General features: G+C 44.6%; 1 protein-coding gene and 1 long non-coding RNA gene across 2 annotated transcripts; both read right to left on the reverse strand.

Annotated features, from left to right (window-relative positions):
• Positions 1-15,866: 15,866 nt before the first annotated feature.
• Positions 15,867-21,508, reverse strand: LOC139702870 (A-kinase anchor protein 9-like). The gene is made up of 6 exons (XM_071605364.1): positions 21,492-21,508; positions 20,942-21,134; positions 19,797-20,026; positions 17,601-17,686; positions 16,530-16,659; positions 15,867-16,014 (listed from the first exon to the last, which is right to left on the reverse strand). Exons 1-6 carry the CDS (start codon positions 21,506-21,508, stop codon positions 15,867-15,869), a joined length of 804 nt encoding a protein of 267 aa, XP_071461465.1.
• An 806-nt stretch (positions 21,509-22,314) lies between these two features.
• On the reverse strand, positions 22,315-24,784 carry LOC139705350 (uncharacterized). The gene is made up of 3 exons (XR_011707225.1): positions 24,681-24,784; positions 24,267-24,372; positions 22,315-22,426 (listed from the first exon to the last, which is right to left on the reverse strand). It is a non-coding gene; the product is annotated as an uncharacterized lncRNA (long non-coding RNA).
• Positions 24,785-24,890: the final 106 nt, after the last annotated feature.

Here is a 24,890-nt window from a genome sequence, read left to right on the forward strand (position 1 = left end):
GGCTACTTAGGACGTCAGCCACAGCCTAGAATCGGTTCACAGCCATTTACCTCATGAGGCCCATGGAACCTTCCGCTTTCTTCCACCTACTCCAGATGAAGCAAGTGCTGGGCTTAGAGGGGGAGTAGGCCAATCCCAGGAAACACACTTCAGGGAGGAAATCTGTATCAACCACTGCCGATGGCCCCATGGCAGGGTGCATCCTGGGCTAGCAAGCACCAGAGCTCTGGTGTCCCAAGCTCAGTTTTACGGAGCACAACTCCGAGGCCACGAGGACTAGTGCCGTGCTTGACTGCTGGTGTTCACTGTGACCTCCCAAGGCAGGCGTGTGGGCTTGGGTGCTTGGCGAAGAGCTGCTTTTGGTGGCCAGAATGTAGATTTAGCAGAGTTGCACTGACTCCCTGACTTGCAGCCTTGTTGGCTACTGCACAACCCTGCCCCAGGGGTCCCCAGGTCACTAGAAGTGTCCTTCCCTCGTCTGGGAGTACTTTCTGCTGGTCTGCATGAAGAGGGATTGGATCTTCACAAAACCTTTGTCAATCCAAGGAAAGAGGGAGCAAGGTGTGATGGCTATTTGGGAACATGCCATTCTGGGGACTATCACCCCACCTCGGTGAGTCTGGGAGTCGGTAGAGCTGACTGTGGATGGAGCTGGGCTGGGCGGGAGCTGGGCTTCTTGGGTGTCCAGGGCCTTGCACATCTTCAGGTGTCAGGCCCCTTGCAAGGAAGGCACGAGTGGCCAGGACAGGTAGGAGGGACCTCGGCCAGTTCCTGGTTCTGAGGGGCAGGTCTCGGGCTCTCTCCTGTCTCCACTCCTTCCCACACAGCTTTGGGGCCTCCCAAGGTTCCCAGGTATTGATTTTCACTGAAACTTCACACTAGCCCTGCAGACACAGAGGCAGAAGGCGTTACCCTGTTTTACTGTGAAAAGTGTGACCCAGGGTCACTCAGACATGTGGCAGGGACCAAAGATAGGGTTGGTAGAGCCCTGCACCCCTGCCCAGCACGCCTCCCTACAGCCCGGTCTCCCTGCACTCTGCTGGCCTCCCTCTCCTGACATGAAGCCCCCTGGTGGGCAGGGAGTCACTAAGACAGGCCTCCCAAAGGGACGGCACAGCCTGGGTAGGAAAAGCACTCCAGTGGTCTGCGGCTCATAACCATTGCCCAAACTTCTCTGCCTCATCCTGCCGGTCGGAGACTGTTTCCATGACTGTCGGAGCTTGTCCTGCTTTTTTTAAAAATTAATTTTAAAAAATAAATAAATGACAGCGGAATGCATTATGATTCTTATTACGTATATACCACATTTTTCATATCTCTGTTTGTATATAAAGTATTTGTTTTTCCGCCAAAAGTGAGTCTGAACCAGCTGACAAATTCAAAAGCGGTGTCTTCCGTGTCCTCAGAACTAGAATGCACGCCAGGCCAGCTCCCTGGGACTCGCCCCCACTTCCCTGCTCATTTATCTGGTGCGGGGACCTAGAGTGTCCCGTTTGCTGAGGGAAGCCACGGTGACGTCTCTGCTCCTGGAGGCCAGGGCTCGTGTTGGAGGCACAGGCGTTTGGGAGGGATTCTTCTTGGCAAATACACTTTTCTGCAGCTGAGGGTTTAACCTTTTCTCTACCTTCTGTTCTCTTGCGGCCTAGGAAGGCCCACCTCGAGGCCCGGGCCCTCCCGCCCTGAGTGTGATGCTGGCACACCCGCAGGCCAGTTAACCTCACTCTGCTCAGGAGTCCATCTCGCGGGTCGCCCCCCCACCCCATGCTCTTGGGAAGATCTTTGCACAGTGGAGGTAAATATCCGGCGGCCGGAGATCTCCCCTAAGTGAAGGCAGGTGTGAGTGACTGACAAGTGGCCAGTGAATTCAGTGACTTGCCATCACTGGAGGGGCCAGTTACTGGTGGTCATCATGCTTTTTGCCTATGGCTGGTAATGGACAAGAAGCAGAACGGAGCTGATGGCCTGCTGCGGCCAGTCCCTGCGAGAGAATCATGCAGGACGCTGATCCTGGGGCACAGAGATGTCATTACATGCTGACCTATGAAGTGCCGGTGGGTGACGTTCAGAAAACATGGCCTGACAATAAGATCAAGGCCTTTGCTCCACACTGCAGACAAGAGGCCCCGGCCAGCCCTGTTTGCCTGGCTCCGCCTGGGCTGCGAAGAGCAGCCAGATCAGCATCAGCCAGTTGCTCAGATCCCATTATCGGATAGCGAGCCGCTGTCCGGCTTGCCATTTCCCAAGACTAAAAGCCAAGGCCTTTGCTGGCACGTGTGACCCCTGCTGCCCCAGGAGGATGCGGGGCTGCAGGGAGAGTGGGGCCAGAGGGCAGGTTGGCAGACGGTGGGGCTCACGTGAGTTCCCAGGGTCTCTGTGAGAATGACCGGCGGGACCTCTGGCCCAGAATCAGAGACTCATGGAGAGAGACCAGGCTGGGCCCATGAGGAGCATATGAGGTGGGTCTGGGGTCTCTTGGGTGGAGCTTTCTGGGTTGATACCCTCTTCTATTCTGTGTCAGTGAATCACATAAGCAGATAGGGCAGCTTCTCTGGGGACCTGTGTGACACTGTGGGGTTCAGAGGGAAGCACCTGGACCCCCAAGCATAACTGGTGGGGTCTTGCTTTTATTTTTAAACCTTTGCAACATGGTTGCAGCCTGATGGGTGAGTAACTAAAGCCAGCGCACCGAGGAAGCAACATTTGAAAGAGTACCACAAACCCCGTGTCCAGGGGTCTGGAGAAAAGGCGCCAGCTTGGAATGTAGCCTTTCTGCAGAGGCCAGCCCCCCCCGCAAGGCGTGGCCCTCCCAAGCGCAGCAAAGGGGGCACCCGCATGCCTCTGCAATCTCAGAACACACAGGGACAGGAAAGTCACCAATCCACTTCTTTCTCAATTTCTGAACAATCAGAGACACCTCGCAAGCCCTGCAGCACACCGTGAACACACACAGCACACGGAGGGCCCATATAAGGTCTGCAAATAACAGGTCTTCACCCGTTTAAATCAAGTTAACATCTGAGTCAGATGCACCAGCAGAATGCAGGAGGAGCGGGTGGACAGTGAAGCCCTTCCTGCGGTGGAAGACCAGGGTTCGGCTGCAGAGCTGTGAGGACCCTAGTCCTGCACACTGAGCAGAGGAGCTCTGTGGTGCCCTTCGTGCCAGGCAAGGGGACTTGCTGAACCCACAGGCCGCCTGGAAACTGCTCACCCTCGAAGTCCCTGGGATCCGACTGCTGCCAGTGGCTGTTTAAGTTTCCAGCATCCGTCCTGATGCCCTTGGCGGCCAGGAGAGCTTCGGCCGAGCCTCAGGGAGAAAAGACCTTGTGCCTCAGATGTACTGAGATGGGAGCCGGTCTCTCACTGTGCCGCCTGCCCTGTGCCCTTTCCTTCTGGGAAAGATGGACACATGAAGTGCTGTGTGGACACTTGTGGCAGAGAGCAGACCCTGACCTGGGGCTCTGCTCAGGAGTGTCCACTGCCCAGCTCCAGCTCCGGCAGCACGTCCTCCACCCCCAGGGCCCAGGAGGTGCCTCCGACCTCCATGCCTGCAGGGAGCAGACACGGAAGCACTGGCGTCCAGCCCCCGTGGCTGTCACACCCCAGGCACTGTCCCTGCTGCTGCTCAGCTCCCGGCACACATCCCTGATGACCCCTGGGCCCTGCTTCAGCGGGCGCTCTGGGGGCCTGGGACTGATCTCACTTACTCACAGGCTCGTGCTGCGACCTGGAGGCGCTGGAGGAAGTATGGCTGCTCTGTTCACTGTCCATCACTCTGACCCCAAGCCCCACTGCTGCCCACTCAGGGGTGCCATCACAGGACAGCACCACCCAGGGCCACCACTTTGTAGAAACCAGAACCCAGTGACTCTTTGTCCCTAAGGGAGGCACAAGCTCATTTCTCAAGATGGCTCACGGCAGCACAGTCCTGAGTGGTGGCCAAGGGGAGGAGTGGCGTCGCAGTGGCGTGGGAATCCGTCGGGCTGGAGATGGGCTCGAGTTCGTTTCCCACACTACAAACCGAAGGGCTGAGTTTGGGTTCCTGGCTTTTCGAGTTAGAAAGTAGAGACGCGTGTCCCCTGAGCAGTGCTCCATGACCCTCCCCACAGGTCCACCCTGGATGCTGCAGGGAAGAGCAAGCCTGCCCTGGGGCAGAGAGCACGCTGGGCGGGGCAGGGGTCTCCCTCATTCCAAGCCCAGGGGGAACTCAATGCCTGGAGTAGTGGTGGGGACAGGCAGGGGCAGGCTGCCTCTGGAGGGCCCCAGGGTCAAGTATCTGGGGACCGGGGGACACGGAGAGAGAGGGAAGGAGTGAGGGAGGCAGCAGGGTGCAGTGCCCAGAGGACCTGATGACCAGAGCCACCGAGGCTGCAGGGGTGCCCAGCCCCAGTGGGGAGCAGGTTGCCACTGGCTGAAGGCTGGGCCAGAGAGCGAGGGCAGGGAAGGCTGTCAGACCAGCTGGGAGAGATCAAGGGAAGAACTGGCCAGAGATTGCCCTGGGGGAGTGGGACAGGGCAGAGGGGGCACAGCTCCAAGACGCAGGGGGACCTGTGATGACCACAAAAGACAGGAGGGCCCCAGGAAGTGAGGTAGATCTCAGGGGGCGTGCCTTTGGGGTTTATATAGGGTGAACAGAACTTGGTTGGCTTCCTGGTGGCCAGTCCTGAGCTGCTTTCCCCCACCACACTCTTCCACCATGATGTCCTGCCTCACCTCATGTCCAAAGCCGTGGAGTCTGCTAACTGTGAGCCAGATAAACGTTTCCTCCTCTAATTGTTCTTGTCAGGTCTTTTGGTCACAGTGGTGAAAAAACTGACTAAAACAGAAATATGTACGAGGCATACCTTATGGAAGCAGAGAGTAGGATGGGGGTTCCCAGGCGCTGGGAGGTGGGGAAGTGGGGGCTGTGTTCAGTAGGCGCAGAGCTTCAGTCACGCAAAGGAACACATTCCAGGGATTGGCCGCACAACTTTGTGCCTGTGCCTAATGGCAGTAACAACAACAAGGACTGTTGTACTCACCAGCACCTGCTGGGTCCTGGCCGCGCTGCTGGGAGCTGGTTCCCCTGCCCTGGCCAGACCTGAGCTGTGGGGCAGGTCCAGCCCACCGTTGTCGTAGCTGAGGTTGGTCACCAGGGGGAGCGCCAAGCAGGAGAAAGCTGGTAGCTGAGCAGGCAGACGTGGAGGCCGAGTGGTCCACTGGGCATGGGGCTCAGGGTCCGGGGCGACAGTCACTTTTAGGACTTAGGGACATAGTTTAATTTCTACTAAAATCCATAGTAAGAAACAATTAAAGTTTAAGCCAAAGAATATGTTTTAACAGTAATGCATCTAACAGAACCATATGTATAACACGTAATAACATCCTATTACTAGCAACATCAGTAGCAGTATCCGCAGTTCTGCCAATGCAGTTATGGAGTGTGATTTTAACCGTTCCTACAGAGGAAGGGGTCTGGGAAGGTGACGGGTGCCCTGGCCCAGGCCTCGTCTGGAGTCCACCCCACTGCCCTGCTGACCTGGGCCAGCCCCCCATCCGCAGCCCTGACTTCTGCTCCCACGTGGAGAGCGGTGTTGGCCGGAGCCCTCTCCCTGAGCTGCGAGGAGCATGCCGCAGGAGGGCCATTGTTTCTCCAGCCCTCCTCACCTGTTTCCTCTTGCAGCCCCCTCATCAGTGGGTCTGCATGGGGTGCATTTTCTCCCACAGGTAGTAGTTCCAGATGAAATACAGGACACACAGTTATTTCAGAATATCAGATAAACACAAATTACTTTTTTAGCATGTCTCGTATATTACATGAGACATAATTATGTTAAAACTATTTGCAGTTTACCTGGATTTCACATTTAATTTGTGAAGTCTAGCAGCCATGTGCACCTAGAAGACATTTCGCAGTATCTGGAGATGTTTTTGACTGTCATGATTTGGGGTGGGTGACAGGGTTACCGGCATCAGGCGGTAGAGGCGAGGGATGCTGTCAGCATTTCACAGGACACAGATGAACTGCCCGGGTATGAGGTGAGGTGCCTGTCCCCGAGCTTCCACCTGCAGGCAGAAGTGACTGTCGTCCTCAGCACTTGGAGCAGACACCCACGAATTCCACCCACACTGCGCTCTGCTCCAGAGGCAAGAGAGGTCTGAGGCTCCTTTCAGCTCAACAGGCTGTGACTGAACTTAAGGGCTTGGGGACACTGTCTGCCCTGCTCTTCCCTCCCCAGACACCTCCACCGAAGCATCTAGAGTCATCCTGACCAAATACCTGGGTTCTAAGGCTGAGCCTAGTGGACATATAGGTGGCCCTTCACAGTGCCTGCTCGTGTGTTCTGAATTGCCATCTGTCCCCTCTGCACACAAGTGAGCAGTCACCAGCTGATGTCACAGCCCTGAACAAGTGCTTGAGGTGAGGGGTCAGAGCTGCTGGTGGTCACTGAGGTGGGCAGCATTTAAGGCCAGAAGGAGTGGAGCACAGGAAAGAGAGCCCTGACCATGGAGAGCTGGCAGGGTCAAGGGACACGAGGTCCCATGGGGCTCCAGGCTCTGGGTGGTGCTGTGTGGTGGGGCACCCAAGGGAAGGGCTGGGGCAGCGCAGTGGTCAGGCCTCCTGATCTGCAGAGTATCAGTCACCTCTGTCGAGGTCTCAGGCCTGTTGCTTCCTGTCTAACCCCACTGCAGGCCCACCCACCCCAGGACCCTGGCTCCTCTCTGGCAGTGTGGCAGGCAGCTCTGACACCAGCCAGCTGCCCCCAGCCCTGCTGGGCTCTCCCCTGCCCATCTTTCCTGGGTGAGCTCCTTGGCCTGTTGTCCTGGACCTGCGAGACACCGGGAAGCAGCTCAGCCTTCTTGGGGTCCTTCATCATAACCCTAATGGTGACCGTCCAGGGGCATTATCTCTGCTTTTTCTCCGAAGCTGATCATTGGAGGGAAGTAGTGAGCTCGGGCTGCCTGCAGGGCTCGAGCTCGGCGGACACCACGAGGATAAGGGTGGCACATGGCCTACAGCATCAATGCCATCCATGGGCAGGGGCAGAGCTCTGCAGAGTCCAGAAGTGCAGGGCTGTGTCCCTGGTCAGGAGCTCAGACTCACTGTGAGGCCCCTGCTCACAGTCACACAGGCCACCTGCCTGCTACCAGACGGAGCTACCTGGCTGCTGTCAGCTGGACAGGAGTGAGGGGGTCCTGGATGACCATGGGCCTCCAGCCCTACTGGGCAGGCTCTTTTCTTCAGGACGGTCCTGCCAGCCCCACAGTTTATCCACCCTCCCTGCCACCCAGACATAACCCCTGGTGAGAAGCCATGCTCTGGTGGCTGAGTTGTGTCCCCCAAAGATCTGATAAGTCCTGGCCCCTGGTACCTTAGGACACGACCTTGTGTGGAGACAGGTCTGTGCAGAGGTAGTGAGGTGAGGCCCTCTAGGGCGGGCGCTAATCCAGTGTGACTGGTGTGCTTGTGACCCAGGAAACATGGACACAGACGCCCACACAGGGCAGCACCATGGGAAGACTGACATGGCGTGGACTCGGCTTGGGCCGCCACCAGAAACTGGAGAGAGGCCCAGGCAAAGCCTTCCCTGCTCCCTTGGAGGGAGCACCGCCCTGCTGACACCTGGACCTTGGGCTTCCAGCCTCTAAACATCCAAGACCACGAGCTTTGGTCCCGCAGCTGCCCACTTGGTGGCTCTTTGCTAGGGTGGCTGTGCTTGTTGTTACAGATAATGCAGTGGACGTCTGCGGAGATGAAATGCCTCACCAGGGCCACACAGCCAGCACTTGGTGCCACCAGTCCACACCCACGTGCAGGACGTTGACCGCAGAGCACCTTCCACCCCCTCTCCCAGCCTCCTCTTCCATGTCTGACTCATCCTCTGTTGTTGAGGACCCATCCAGGTGGCTTCCTCTCAGCTCACAGCCACCCTGGACCAATGCGATGCCTCTGTAGACAGGGGAGTGGGGAGAAGGGAGGGAGGGGGAGAGGGTGGATAAGAAAGAGAGAGACAGCAATAAAAAGAGAGCAGGAGGAGAGCCCTTTCCCTTCCAGGCAGAGGAGCTGGCCCTGCGACTGTGCTGTAATTGATACTTAATAAAATGTAACTCGGAGGCAGCTGACTAGCTCCCTGAGCACAGGGAGTAAATAATTGAAGACATATTTGCAGGCTTTTCAGGAAGAGCTAGCAGCTGGGGTGTGTGCTGATGTTTATGAAGCCTGATGGATTATGCATGAGCCAGCGGCGGGCACCGCGGGAGACCCCTGCCCGGCGCCAGGAGACTTGGCTCTCCCCTCCACTCTGACTTGGGTTGTGCTGCCCAGTCGGCCGGCCGCCTGGCATGGAGCTCAGGGCACCTCACCTGGCTGCAGCCCCCGCAAGTGCTCATTCCCTCCTTCCCTGGCCAGGCTCCTTGAGGGTAGGCTTCAGGGCGGGCTCCAGGGCTTGGAAACCAGTGGTTTAGCTGCCCTAGACATTCGGCCCCAGCCTTCTAGAAGCCCACTCACCGACTACCCCGTGTTAGCCCCAGGTGCACTGTGCACGGCCTGAGTCCCCACTGCTGTGACCGACTGTGCTCCAGAGGGGAGCCTGCACCGTGCTTCCCGGCCCTGCCTGCTGGGATGCTGGGATGCCAGGCGGCCACTGGCCTTGGAGGGAGCGTTTACAAACCACAGGCCGGGCTCCTTTCTTTCTCTCCCCGTGTCCTCGTTTCTTCTTTTAGATGGCAGTTTGCCGGCACACCCTGAGCAGTCCTCAGTCCACGTCAGCACAGGCTGCTGCGGTGACAGCGCTGGGCATTGGCTGGGTCTGTCTCCTCCTGCCAGCATGGGAGCTCCCTTCCAGGAGGTGATCATTCTCACCTCCAGCCAGTGCTATGCCTTCCATCAACATGGCCCCCGGGACAAGGACACATCTGCCAACACACTCGGAGCCATAAAGTGCCCCAGTCTTGATGTGTTCAAAACATAATTTGGGGAAATTATTGGCCTCATTTCTCTCCCAGTCAATGAATTTGCTATATTTACATATTTACTTAAAAAGTACCACTCTCTCAAATGGTAGTGAAATCCAGCGAGCCACATTCCCTGGTGCTGCAGTCTGGCTGGGCACAATCAGGAGCCACTTGTCAAAAGAAACATTATTTTTAGAACCACACACGCCAAACAAAACAGCCTCTCAGGAAAAACCCTCAGAGCCCCAACTGCCACCACCGGCTTCCCACAAGCCTCTCTCTCCAACACAAGCCTCTCTCCACCTCCCACAATCCTCCTGCTCTTGAGGCCGATTGGCTGGATCACGTGGGCGGAGCCAAAAAAGTCCCCCAATGAGCAGCTCCGTGGTCTGAAAGGGCAGGGAAACAGCCCAATGAGCATCACCACAGAGGAGCCAATCAGCTAGATGTTGCTGGGGCCGCTGTGAGCCAATCATCAGCTGGCAGCTGGAAGTTTGCTGGCAGCTGGAAGTTTGCTGGGGCCCCTTCGGCTGTGGCTCTCAACAGTGATGAATTACATTTATTGATTTCCGTATGTTGAACCAACCTTGCATCCCTGGGTGAATCCCACTTGATCATGATGCACGATCTTTTTGATAGGTTTTTGTATTGGAATTGCCAGAATTTTATTGAGAATTTTTGCATTTATGTTCATTAGAGATATTAGTCTGTAGTTAGCTTTCTTTGATGTGTCTTTGCCTGGTTTTGGAATCAGAGTGATATTGGCCTCATAGAATGATTTTGGAAGTGCTGCTTCTTTTTCTCTTTCTTGAAATAAATTGAAGAGTATTGGTATTAGTTCTTCTTTAAAGGTCTTGTAGAACTCGGTTTTGAATCCATCCGGTTCTGGGCTTTTCTTCGTTGGTAGACTTTTGAGGGCATCTGCTATTTCGTCACTTGAAGTTGATCTGTTTAAATTGTGTATATCATCCTGATTCAATTTGGGCAAATTTTATCACTCTAGAAATTTGTAGATGCCTCCGATGTTTTCTATTGTATGGGAGTACAACTTTTCAAAATAATTTCTAATTATCCTCTGTATTTTTGTAGTGTCTGTTGTGATATTTCCTTTTTCATCATGTATGTTAGTGATTTGAGTTTTCTCTCGTTTAGCATGTTGTTTTGTTTTATTGTTTTTTGTTTCAGTTTCATTGATTTCATCTCTGCTTTTAATTATTTCATGTCTTCTGCTGCTTTTGGTGTTGATATGTTCTTTTTCTAGGGCTTTGAGATGTAGTGTTAAGTCATTTATTTGTTGACTTTTTCTTCTTTTAATGAACTCCATGCAATGAACTTTCCCATTAGAACTGGTTTCTTAGTGTCGCAGAGATTTTGATATGTTGTATTGTGTTCTCATTAACCTGTAAAATTCGTTTAATCTCCTCCTTGATGTCTTCTGTAACCCATTGTTCATTCAGTAGCATATTATTTAGTCTCCAGGTGTTGGAGTGGATTTTATTTCTTATTTTATCATTGATTTCTAATTTCATTCCATTATGATCTAATGCAGAGTAGTATCTCTATTTTTTTTTATATTTGCTAAGAGTTACTTTATGGCATAGTATATGGTCTATTTTAGAGAAGGAATCCACCTGCTGCTGAGAAGAAAGTATATTCTCTCATTGAAGGTTGGAATATTCTATATATGTGAGTTAAGTCTAAATTATTGATTGTATTATTGAGTTCTGTAGTTTCTTTGTTCAGCTTTTGTTTGAAAGATCTATCTAGTGATGAAAGAGGTATGTTAAAGTCACCCCAAATTATTGCATTATGGTCTATTTGACTCTTGAATTTGAGAAGAGTTTGTTTGATGAATGTAGAGTCTCCATTGTTTGAGGCATATATATTTATAATTGTTAAGTCTTGTTGGTGTATGGTTTTCTTTAACAGTATGTAGTGTCCTTCTTTATTCCTTTTGATTGACTTTAGCTTGAAGTCTACTTTATTTGATATAAGGATGGAAACCCCTTCTTGTTTCTGCAGTCCATGTGAGTGGTATGATTTTCCCAACCCTTCACCTTCAGTCTTTTTCTGAGACAAGGCTCTTGGACACAAGAGCATATTGTTGGGTCTTTTTTTTTAATCCAATCTGCCAGTCTATGTCTTTTGATTGTTGAATTTAGGCCAGTAACATTCAGGGTTATTATTGAGACATGATTTGTATTCCCAGCCATTTTTGTTTATTTTTGGTATTTAATGTGACTTGTGGTTTCTCCTCTGATTAGATTTTCCTTTACTGTAATCCCTCCCTCTGCTAATTTTCATCATTGTTTTTAATTTCCTCTTCTTGGAATATTTTGCTGAGGATGTTCTGTAGTGCAGGTTTTCTAGTTGTAAATTCTTTTAACTTTTGTGTATCATGGAAGGTTTTTATTTTATCATCAAATCTAAAGCTTAGGTTGCTGGATATAAGATTCTTGGTTGGCATCCATTTTCTTTCAGAGCTTGGTATATGTTGTACAATCTCCTGGCTTTGGGGGTCTGGGTTGAAAAATCTGAGATATGGGTTGGTCTCCCCCTATCTGTGATCTGATTCCCCTCTCTTGCAGCTTTTAAGATTCTATCCTTATTCTGTATGCTAGGCATTTTTATTATAATATGCCTTGGTGTAGAACTGTTGTAATTTTGTACATTTGGTGTCCTGTAACCTCTTCTATTTGGTTTTCCAATTTGTTCTTCATGATTGGGAAATTTTCTGATATTATCTCATTGTAGAGATTGTGCATTCCTTTGGCTTGAAACTCTGTGCCTTCCTTTATCCCAATGACTCTTAGATTTGGCCTTTAGATGCTGTCCCATAATTCTTAGATATTCTATTCATGGTTTCTAACTTTCTTCACTGTGTGATCAATTTTATTTTCCAGATTGTATACTTTGTCTTCATTATCTGATGTTTCTTCCAAGTGATCTAGTCTGTTGGTTATGCTTTCTATTGAGTTTTTTGATTTATTGTATCCTTCATTGGAAGGATTTCTGTCTTTTTTTTTTTTTCCCCAGAGTGTCTCTCTCTCTCTCTCTCTCTCTCTCGGACTAATCTTTTGCTACTTGTATTTGCTCTTATCTCATTTTTGGAAGGATCAATTTTTGCTTGTATTTGCTAATTTAGGTCATTCTTTAATTCAAAGATTATTTTATTTATTATTTATTTTTTGAGAGAGAGAGAGAATTTTAATATTTATTTTTTATTTTTCGGCAGACACAACATCTTTCTTTGTATGTGGTGCTGAGGATCAAATCCGGGCCGCACGCATGCCAGGTGAGCGCGCTACCACTTGAGCCACATCCCCAGCCCAAGATTATTTTAATTATGAATCTCTGAACTGCTTCTCTGACATTTCATCAACTTCATTGATATTATGGGTTCTGATATTACAGTGTCCTGGTTTGTTTGAGGGCACTTTCCTCCCTTGTTTTTTTTTTTTTTTTATGTTGTCTATGTGTCTGCCTTTCTTGCAGTGTGGATCCGAGATGTTACAGTTTCTTTCCTATATTTTTGTGGTACCTGTGCAGAATGTGTTCACCTCACCTTGATGTTGGGCTTCCAGACCCTGCTGGTGTCCCTCAATAAATGCTACTACATCCTGGATTTGGGTCCTGCTTAAGTTGGAATGGGTGGGTCTGGGCCGCTGGGCTTGACCTCCTGTGGTAGTCTGCTGGTTGGAAGGGGAAGTCCTGCACCAAAGGCTAGACTTTGGTGGTGTCTGACCTGCTTGTGGAGGAGTGAATCAGGACTACTGAGAGCAGGGATCCCGGGTAGGTTGGAGTGGGTGGATCTGGGCAGCTGGGATTACAGGTGGCTTACAGTACACTTTAATGTTCTAGTATGTAAAAATATATCACAACTTGAAAAGTTTAGTAATTATCTGTGTATAATTGGTTTTCTTTGGAATCATATGTTTATATATCTATATTGTCTTTAAAAGCATTCTGAAAATCAGGATAGCTTCCGCAGACGGCTAAAGAGATCCATGTCAGTGCTCCTGTCAGTGGTCAGGAGCTGGGATTAACTACGTGATAAGCATGAGTTGGTGAGTCAGGGTAGAGCTCAGTGGTAGAGCACTTGCCTAGCATGTGTGAGGCACTGGGTTTGATTCTTAGCACCACATATAAATATGTAAAATAAAGGTCCATTGACAACTTAAAAAAGAAAAAAGTTAAGAACCCTAGACAAAGCTGCTCTGTTAGTGAAGTTTGATTTCAGTTTTGCTTTATGGTGTTATGGCTTGAAACTAGGGCCTTGTGTATGCTAGGGGAGCACTACAGATTTAGTTTTTAAACTACAGACTATTGAGAATCATGAGTAGTGTGACTGCAGTGGCCTAATATAAGGAGGCTTAATGGTCAACAGTTGGAGAGAACTGCTGTTGCTAAGTACTTGTCCATCTGCTCTTTTTTAAATTTTTAAAAATTTATTCTGATTTGTTATACATGATGGCAGAATGCAATTCATTTTATATTACGCATGTAGAACACAATTTTTCAAGACACTGGTTATACACAAAGTATTTTCACACCATTCATGTCTTATATATGTACTCAGGGTAATGATGTCTAACTCATTCCACCATCATTCCTATCCCTCTTGCTCCCTCCTCTCTTTCCCCCTCCCTCCCCTTATATCCATCTGCTTTTGTCATGTGTCTACAACAAAATAGTCCTGAATGGCAATCATATTAGCTTCTGGTTCTTACCCACAACTCTCCCCTTTCCACTAGCTGTTTTAGGATACTTTTGCTACATTTAGAAATCCTCATACTGAAGCCCAGCTGCTAATATTGAAACTTCCAAGAATGTACAATTCGTTACCATGCTTATTTGTGTTGATCTAAATCATAGGACATCAAAATCTTCCAGACATCAGCTGTTTTAGTGAGTTGCCATGTTATTGGGGAACACTCTAGATAAAGAAACAACATCCGTGACAGCTTCCCAGTCTGAATTGTGTTGGACAGCAGGAATTCTGTTTGATTCTGCTGAAATCTAATAAATAAATTTAGATTATTTGAGCTAAATGATTTTTGTGTCATAGTGGACCACAGATTGTAAAGACATACCGTTAGATACATGTAACACCAAATGTAATTGAATAAATATGGCTTTTAAGAAACATTATACTTAGATATAAGTTGATGGAAAGGCAGAGGGAAAACCTTCATAAAAAACCCTAATATCCAATTATATGAGGACAACTTTCTGTTTGAATCCTAAGGTCTTGCATATTTAAGATAAGTAATTTACGAGGATATGCACCAGGAACTATATGGCTCAGTTAAAAATGAAGAAGTTTCAAATACAGTGTGGTGAAAATGGTGAAGTCATTTTTATTTTCAGTGCTTTGACAAAATACCCCATAAAATTCAAAACTTCTACCATTATACAAAAATAGGTGTCTACAAGTGATATCTTCTGTCTTCATCACCAGTAGCAAATATATTAGGCAGAAACATGTAATTTCAGTAGCCTTAAATGAAAAGTGCAGGACACTGCAAACTACACATTCAGCAGTATCATATCGGCAAAAGTTTAATCTTTTCACCCATTTGATAAATACACAAGGTTTATAATTTAATCATTTAAATTAACATTCTGCAAATATACATGTAATTTAGTGATCACTGTGCATGAATACATACACAATGCTTGTATGTACAAATTCCAGTTTGTTTTCATGTGCAAGAGATCTGATACAATCATAAGCTGTGTTTGTTTTGGTCCCATTAAATATTCACAATATAAAAGCACAAAAGAATCTTCGATTTACAAAAGAGAATTTGTTTAAAATCACTTCAACTTTTGATGTTTTTAAAGTATTATCTTCTCATACCACTATGAAATGTAGTAGTTGAACCTGTAAGAGAAAAACAAGACATTTTGCATGATTTTAAATTAGATTGTTCTATATAAATTAGCTGGTATAGATAACAAAAAGATTACTCTTAACTCTCCATCAGAAAAAATGCCCTTTGTTCCTTAAACATCTTATTCATAGTTCAACTGATTTTTAAAGAGATTTCAACTATATTTACAAGTCATCAAGAGTGGTTCTAAAGCAAGGAAGCGAGACTCATGCTAATATAAAATGTTCTAAAGGTTGAAGTTCTATATATTTTTAGTATATCCTAAAAAATATTTTGGTCTTCAGATTCTGGGTCTTGTGAAATTTGGATGCTTAAAACAAAACAAACCTTTAACCAACAAACAGACTTCAACTATAATAATGAGAGTTTCCTAGTACTACAAGTTGCTTGTGTTAAACAGTGAATTTTTTGAATGAATGAAGAGATAACTACTAACTCAAAATAATCTGATATTAGTCCAGTTTGTGGGACTAGTAGGAAAAGAGAATCATTAATAAAAGTTTAAAAAAAAACTGTAAAAGTAGACTGAATACAATCAGTTAAACTAAAATGATTCAAAATCTCTGGATCAGAAGTGAACTAAAGGAAGACAGGGAAAAGAAGTTTTCTCATAATGAATAGAGAATCCACTTCTGTTATCAAGTATGATATTGATATTTTTGAGGAAAGAAAAGTAAAAGATCATTGTTAGGATTTTTTTTTTGGATCACTCTTAAAAGCACCATGCAGTAGTAGGGATAATGGTTGTACTAAGTGCTCAATCCTCTTCCTCACCAGTATCTGTAGGCCTCACCACTTTCTACCATGCATTACCTCAGAGCACCTTCCCACATTAGTCTTCAATCATGTGTTTTCTATGAGCAATCTACTGAATGAAGAGATAGTAGGGGAATTATTTGGGGGTGGGCAGGATTTGAGGTGATAAATCATGTCTTGAATACTCTAAAGTTAGTTGTGCTGCTGGTTACACAGTTTAAGCTTTCAAAATGAGGAGAGCTGTGGGTCTAGCACTATGGCACTACCAATAAGTGGTTAAACTTAAGCTCCTGTCTGTACAGTTCCAAGTCTTCTTTGTAGTGCCTCTAGCCGAGTGATATAATCTGCCAGGGCTCTATCAGGATCATAATTCTGAAGGTGAGAGCACGCTGTGGAACCAGGATTTAAATCAGCTAGGGTGCCTGGGGACCTAAGGATTAAAAGCAATGTACATGAACCAAATTACCCAGAAACAATGCAATCACATTACACACCTGCCTCCTCCCCCACCCCCGAAAGGCAGGCCATGTACATATTATATGATCTATATGCCCCATGCTTCTAAGTTTGGGATGGGAAAGAAATTGGTCTTCAATAAATTCAAAGAAGCTAGGGCTTCATGAAAATGCCAAGTATAAAACCTGTCAGTTTGTCAGTAAGTGTTGGATATATAAAAATGCATCTGTCATGCAGACTAACATTTTCTCTAACGGCCAGGGACTTATCAATTTTAATCAACACTTTTTCCAATGTCTAACTCTTGCATATAGTAAGCAACATTTGATCAGCTCTGTTTCCTTTAACCTTAGAAACCATTTACAAATTTAAAAACTAGCTTTGATTCTGGGCCATAGGTTAAACAAATTACAACTAAACATGTCCATCTGCCAGAGTCCTATCAGTGTCCATCTTTCTCTGTTAAATATTAATACATTTAATTCTTACCTATTTTGAAACGGTAAAAGGCACCTAGGAGAATTCAGATCTGATCTTGAGCGGTATGTTGTATGTCTTGGTTCTCCATCTAGCTCTAGTTCACCAGAAGAATGATAAAATGGGTCAGTCTTTTCAGCACCTTAATGTAATGCAAGATGTTAAGAAACAAAGCAAAACACAACAAAAACTAAAAACCAAGCCCTTGAACATTTCTACAAAACAGTATTATACCATGTTTATACCATGTGAATATAGTGTACTATACCATGCTGTCTTACTTAAAAGACCTCAATCTTAGGGTTTCTGAATGTGTTATCATTTGGGGGAAAAGATAATGTGGAAAAGAAAAATTAGACTAATGTAACCAGATCCTTTATGACTCCACTCTCCTTTTATAGGAAAAAAAATTGCAATCAAGATTTGCTAATTTTTGGTATGACACAGATAAAAATTTCTCAGTGCAAGCATTTATATTTCAAAATACTTTCATGGAAATTTCCCTTTTCTCTGCTGCTAAACTGTTGGTAGAATATCTCCAGGTAGATTCTCTGTACTCTGTGCTCTCCCGCTTTTGACCTCATCCTTATATCCCAAATGTTCAAGCCCTAATGTTCTTTCTACTTCATTCTAGGTGTAGAGAGAAGGAATTTTAACTGTTCTTATTTTTATACAATGTAGTAGTAAACTCAAATGATTTGAGTATTATTAGATCATGAAAACTTCAAACCATAACCGTTTTACATGACTAATAGCTATTCTCTCTTGAACCGAGAGCCTTAAGTGCCCCTACTGGGTAATCTGGGACAAATACCATGTGTTTTCCAGTGCTAAATTTTTCATCTGTAAAGTGAGAATAATAGTAATTGTGATTACATCAAATTGGCAGAATATATGAAAAAAGCAGGGCTTAGTGTAGACCAGTGCTCCATAAAAATCAGCAATTCTTACTCTCTTTAAAACAATGAAGTCCCTAACCTTGTTAGTTATAAGCTCCTTTATCTTTGGAAAACACTGGCTCCAGAATTTGCTATTTGGAAGATATTACATTTTCAATGTAGAAAAATGCTATTTTGACTTTACCTGGATTCAGTTCAAAGCCATCCCTGTTAACATTGGTGGAACTAGAAGCTGTGACTTGCTGCCACCGTTGAACCAAAATTTTCATTCTAAAAAAAAGATTCCAAGATAAGACATCACAGCATATCTATAAAGATCATAAAATACACCTTCTACAAAAATTATTTAAATATGAACACAGAATAAGATTTCAACATAATCACAATTTCCTAATCCAAAACTATGTACATGTGCCTGGGTTGATGGCAAAATTAACTGGAACAGAAGAACACAGTTGTAAGCTCCCCTCACTTCATTTCCAAGGGGAAGCAGAGGTCTTTGGTGTTACCAGAATCAGGTTCTAGCTTTACGGATTAATGAGACAGGAAGAGATGGAGGGCAAAACTACACAGAAAGAAAGGAGCCGCAGGAAACAGAACAGTGGATGAAAGGCAGATGAGAGGAAAAAAGAATAGAAGGACCCATAAGAGGGAGCTGGAGGATGGGTGAGGCCATGTGACCAGGAACAAAAAAACAATGCTGGCTTTAAATGAATGGGGGCATTAATGTCATCATATAGCTGCATTAGGTTTGCTGCATGGCCCATCTTGGCTTAGAGAGCTTTCTGGAGTGCCAGGGCTCTGTCAGGATCATAATTCTGAAGGTGAGAGCATGCTGTGGAACCAGTCTGTTTCAAGACTCAATTTTAAGAGAGTCAAAATATAAGTCTCCCCAAATTCCTCTAATCAAAATGACTGGCTAACTCCTGAGACTTCGCATGAGTGTCTCCTAAGTTCTGTGCATATGGCCCTTCCTCAACAGAAAGTGAGCTGTCTTTGGATTTTAGGCAGGTATTACATCTTTTTCATCCATGTATCTGCCAGTGCTTATCCTTTGTTTGCCAGACACAAGGTGATGTTGGGAATGAGAAGTGGGAAAGGAGAAACTGGAGTGTGAGACTACAATAAGGAGAAGAGGCAGGCACGGTGGAAGGCAAACACGTTAGACCTGAGCTGCTTTTAGAGAGCCTGCATGGCTGCAATAGAGAGACCAGGCTAATTGTGCCTACTGGGTTTATAACCCCTCCTTGTCCCCTTTTTCTCATTTGTGAACTGACATTTGGAACTAAGGAAACTCAAGTTTCCAGTTTAAAAACACAGAAACAAAAGCAAAACTCATATTTTTCAGAAGAAAAAAAAAAAAAAAAGCAAAATCCTTTGAAGAAGCATCAAATGTGACCTGACAAGAACTACTTTAAGAAACAAAATTCCTTTGGGACTCTGCTGAGTTTCAGAGAAATAAAAAGGAGGGTACACATGGAGAAGCCTAAGTGTCTGAGTGATCTTTTAAAAATTTATTTTATTTTTTTAGTTGTAGATGGACACAAACCTTTATTTTTATGTGGTGCTGGGGATCAAACCCAGTGCCTCACACATGCTAGCCAAGCGCCCTACCACTGAGCCTCAGCCCCAGCCCCTGATTATCTTATCTACTAGTTAGATTAGAGGACAGTAGTGGTTCAGGACTACAAGGTAGTTTCAACCACATACGGAATGAATGCCAAAGTTCCTAGCTTGGAACTACTAGGAAAAGAGTGACAAAAGCACTAGCAGAATCCCTGAAGGCCAACCTTGGACCTGAATGCAGAGGTAGACCAGGGCTTTCCAGAGCTGGGTACAAAAACAGGTTATTTTAGTAGGAAAGGAAGACAGATGTGTGCCAGCCTAAGGTGTGATTTTTCAAAAAAACTTTTCCTTTTTATGATATCTCTTATGTCTATGTATGTATAAGCTAGTTCATAGGTCTATTCAAATTTAAAAATGACAATTGGACTGGATGTGCCAGCTTGAGTCACCAGCTGCATGTACCTAAGAAGGCCCTTTCCAAAGGGTATATTTACACAGTACAGAATAAAGAATCCCTGCTAAAAGGATGAAAACCCAGAGAGAAAGTTATATTTTAGGGATGGCAAAGAAATACTATACAAACTTTTCTTCCCTCCCTATGGTACTGGAGATTAAGTCCAGAACTGCTCTACCACTGAGCCATATCCCCAACCCTTTTTTGCTTTTTATTTTGACATAGTGTCTCAATAGGTTGCTGAGACTGGCCTCAAACTTGCAATGCTCCTGCCTTAGCCTTCTGAGTAGCTAGAATTACAGGACAAACACCCCTTTAGAGGGTCTCTGAATAAAATCAATTTTCTTTCAAGAACTTTACCGTGAAATTGCAATGGACACTCTGACAGCTGAACGAAATCTGGCTAAGCCCTTTGGGCGGCTGATGAACTCCAGATTGGTGAAGGCTGGCTGACCCCGCATCCAGGCAAGGAGCGTTATGGTGGCATCCTCACATTCTTGGAATTCGCCCAATAATTGCAGCAGGTATTTCTTATGATAAATGAGAGCTTTACGAAAACTTTCTGCCCTCAAGTATTTACCATAAGTCCTCTACATTTAAAGAAGGGAAGAACATAAAGTCATTATTAAGAAGTCATTCAAATTGTTCTCTAGGGGATGATTATTACCTAGATTAAAAAAAAAAAAAAAGCAGTTGTAGGATGGCAGGTACTGTTTTTAGCTTCATCAGCCAAGTTGAAGGTTAATGTAACTTTAACCATTATAACTTTGCCACTTTGTAGTCAATGGTATGTAAATATTATAGTTATGGTTTTAGTTTGAGTTTTTTAGCCCCTGTTCATGATATTATTGTAAATATTTTTGTCTTCCTATTATCATTTGTGTTTTCTTATGTATAGAGCTATCTTTTTCATCTGAGAATTTTTAAAATTTCATGGAGCTATTTTATTATTATGGTCACGCATCTATTTAGCTTTTTAAATAAGCCAATTATTCTGTTACTGTATGAGTCATAAATTTATGTTTATTCCATAATCAGAATAAATATTCCCAATACTTTTCTTTCTCTTTATTTTGGAGTTTACATTAAGTGATTATGGTAGTTTTACTACAATATTAATCTCTACACATTAGAGAGGCTACTCCAAGGGCTTCCCATCTTAGGGCACAATGTTCTTACACTGACAGTAGCAGTATGTTTGTAAGGAATTGAAAAGACAACAGTACTGTTTGTCTATTGAGATAGAAACTGTGGGCAGAAGGACAACCAGCTCTGGGTGTTGACACCGTGATTGAGCTTAACCTGTTACCAGTCCTCCCAGAAGAGGCATGCCTCTTCACAAACCTTCTGTGACATGCTAGAGACCTTGCAATCACAACACACTGAATGGCCTCCGGAGACAACCTGAGCGCCACCCACATTTCTTTAGTCTGTTTGAGTAAGGGCAGAGAGATGAAAAAAGGCAAAAAATGGAGGACTATCATTAGAAGGAAGATGTCACCTACCTTTAGTGAGGTATTTTCAGAATCAGAGTTCAGATTCTGAAGTAAAGTGTCATTTCTCAGTTCAGCTTTCAGTTTATATACTTCAGCTTCCGTTTTTTTTAAGGTTTTCTGAAGAGCTGATTTTTCCATGATCCATATTTCTCCTTCAGAAGCAATAATGGCTTCAGGGTTGGCATCACCACAGAATAAAAACCTGGAAGACTGAAGAGACAACAGCCCACTTATATAATTTCCTGCCCTTGTTGGTGGTACCAGGGCTTGAACCCAGAGGCACTCTACCACTTTAATCATGTCCCTAGCCCTTTATATTTTGTTTTGAGACAGGGTCTAAGATGCTGAGGTTGGCCTCAAACTTGTAATCCTCTTGCCTCAGTCTCTGAATTACTAGCATCATAGGTGTGTGCCACAGTGCCCAACTACTTACATAAAGAACGTATCTCTGAAGAAAAAGCTGAATTAAAGATATTAAAAGTATCCCTATCATGGATATCTAGTCTTAGTTTCCATCCTCAAAGTCAATCTCAGCTGGTATTAAAAAATATCTACTCACTCCAAGTATATGGTCATTTTGCTGAGTAGATTAGCTTTACCCCTAAAAGTCCTTGGTAAAAGCCTAGCCACAGAAAAGGTTTATCAGATCTAGCAGAGCTTTTACTAAAAATGTTGAGAGACTTAAGAGATGGACATGGGGGTCCAAATGTGGAGCCCTTACTAGAGAAATGGAGATAAAAAAGAAAAAAAAAATAATAACCCAGTACAAAGAAGGGAAGTGGTTTCCTATGGAAGGCATGAAAAGATGTTATCATCCATTTGACTGCATGCTTGTCTTACCGTTTCTTCCTATTTTTATACTGGGTAATTATAGAAACCAGCAATTTATTCTGTAGGTTTAAAAAAAAAATGGAAATATTTAAATTCTCAGAGTGGTTTATCAAACTGAAATATATAATTTCAAAGCATCTTCCACTTGAGTCATAAACACAGTAAGTGGTAAATAATGAAGACAACAGTGAGGATTCACGTTGAACATTTCTCTACACATGTCTGCTGACAGTCAATACTGTATCTGTCTTTGGAGATTCACAGACGTAGATTGGATTATGACTTCAGGTCAGTTTTCTCAGAGTCTGGTACAGAGACGGCTCCCTCAACAAAATAATAGCTATTAATATTACAGTCATCCCTATAAAAATTTCCACAGATCCTCCTACACAACTGACCTGATGCTTTTACATTCAGGGTTAAGAACCAAAATTAGATAGCAGAAACTGTAATTTGGCACTACTTCTGAAAATGACGTACATAATCTCCACCAGTTCCTGTCTGTTGACAGCGCCTCAACTGCTCTTCCATCTTCACAACCACATTCCTCAAATTATTCTTTTCTTCAGTCAGTTGGCTGATATATCCTGTCAGTTCAGTATTTTGTCTGAGTAGCCTTTCAGTCAATGAACACCCAGAAGTACCTGGTAATACTAAGGTAGGCTGAAAAAATAAAATGGATGTAAGATCACACAAGCACAAATATATGTGAAAGTGTGACGAGGCACGGAGAGCAATAGATTTCACAAACTGTTGCTTGGTTAAATCATAGAAATTTAGCAAGCAAGAAAAAAATCTAGTAAACAGAAGGAAAGGCACATATAAAAGCTCAAAGGTTTATGCAAGAGTATATTGCTTTTAGGGAGCTGTAAATTGCTTGGTAAGGCTAGAGAGTAAAAGCTGCTTCACTTATGAATAACAGACATCAAAGAGGGCAATGGAGAGTCTTTGTGAGCCATGAAAGGCTTTCAGCAGGAGCTTGCCACAAACAAAGTTCCTTTGGTAGCCATGTTCACAGTAAAGTAAATTAGGGTAGATACAATGTCCAAGTGTTAGGCAAACTCCTCGAGAGACAGAGAGAGAGAGAGAGAGAGAGAGAGAGAGAGAGAGAGAGAGAGAAAAGAAGAAGAAGGAGGAGGAGGAGGAGGAGGAGGAGGGGAAGGGAGGGGGGGAGAGGGAGGGGGAGGGGGAAGGGGAGGGGGGAGAGAAGTTTTTAATATTTATTTTTTTAGTTTTCAGTGGACACAACATCTTTATTTTATTTTTATGTGGTGCTGAGGATTGAACCCAGCACCCCGCGCATGCCAGGGAAGCGCGTTACCGCTTGAGCCACATATTTAAGGAGGTAGAAGACATAGAACTTAGTGACTGCTTAGATGTACAGGTCAAGGGTGAAGGAAAACAGTGCATGGTGACTTGGGTTTTATACTGGGTGATGCCAATGACCAGAAAGGGGGTCTAGGGCATGAGGGAGAAAGGGAAGATGATGTTCAATTTGGAAGGTGCCTGGGAATTTCCTAAGACACTATGGGGTATATTTCTTCTTCTTTTTTTTAATATTTATTTTTTAGTTGTAGTTGGACACAATACCTTTGTTTTACTATTTTTATGTGGTGCTGAGGATGGAACACAGGGCCTTGCACAGCGCTAGGCGAGTGCTCCTCTACTGAGCCACAACCCCAGCCCTGGGGTACACTTCTTAAAGAAAAGGTGTTAATCATTAAATGAATTTGGAGTCCAGGTCAAAGGTCTATAATGGAGCTACTGTCTACTTGACAATAATCTTCATGAGGGTAAGATTTCTGTCAAATTTGTTCATTGTATCCCTAGGACTTAGTATAGTACATGGCATATAGTAGGTGCTCAATATAAAATATATTATCACTTGCTAAGTCTAGTGAGCACTCAGGCTATGGGAATGGTAAAAATATGAATAGATAAAAACATGAAAAATGATAGAAGAGGAACATATGAAAGAAACCGATAAAGAAGCAGATGAAAGAATACTGACATAAAAGGCAAGGAAAGAGAAGGGTTCAAGAAGGTGGAAGACACTGAAAATGTCAAATTCTACAAAGTCAAGAAAGAAAGGGAGTGAGGAGATTTATCAGATTAGTCACTTGTGAAGACACTGGTAGGATTCTGCAGGTGGTTTTATGGAGTGGTGAGGGTACATCTCAGACTGCTCTTTCAAAAAGCCTGGTCTCTTTAAAAGAGGCCAATGTAACTTGGCAAATGTTATATTTAAAATTTAATAAAAGATCAAAATGCTTATATAGCATATACTGCCAGTTTCAAATGATTCATATATATTTTTTTAAGATGTTGATGGACGTTTATTTTATTCATTCATTTACATGCTGTGCTGAGAATCGAACCCAGTGCCTTACATATGCTAGGCAAGCTCTCTACCACTGAGCCACAACTTCAGGCCCATAATTCATAATTTCTATTAAATCTTTGCTCTTTATATTTTACAAAGAGTTTTAATTAAAAGTCTTACCTCTTCACCTGGTTGGTGAGTTAATTTCTGTAATTGTAAAGTAATTTCATCAATAGTTTCCTGTGCCCAAATGAAAGCTTCATCATCTGCTGTTTCAAACTGTAGTCTTCAAAGAAAAGACAAAGTCAATACAGACCTCCTCAGGGATGCTTACTAACACAAACACCACAGATTAGGGGACACACTGCTTTGCTTATCACTTGTTCCTTAGGCTAAGTGTTCTCTTTTTCTGGGTTAAGTGTTAAGGTATTTTCAGACACATGGGCTATTTTTAAAGAATGATGTTTCCTAATGTAAATATGCATCATCTTTAAAATTTTAATTCTCTACTCTTGGCTACCTATTCATAAGGGACAGAGTCTACCTAGCCTGTCTAAGAATGCCATTTCTGAAAATAAGACAGAAAAGTCTAACCTATTAGAGGCTTTCTGGGCTAGATGGTGCAGTTTTGAAGCCACAAGTTGAAGCTTTTGTCTGAGCATTTCTATTTCATGGTTATAACCAGTTTCTCCTCCATTCATTTCAAGGTAATTTGATTCTTTTGTCTCTCCTTCTATTTTCTGTTGAAGAACCCAATTCCTTGTTTGATCATTAGTTAAGCTCCAGGTGGTTGACTGGTGATTT

Source organism: Marmota flaviventris, chromosome 1 (genome assembly GCF_047511675.1).
Source record: "Marmota flaviventris isolate mMarFla1 chromosome 1, mMarFla1.hap1, whole genome shotgun sequence".
Classification (NCBI taxonomy): Eukaryota; Metazoa; Chordata; class Mammalia; order Rodentia; family Sciuridae; genus Marmota; species Marmota flaviventris.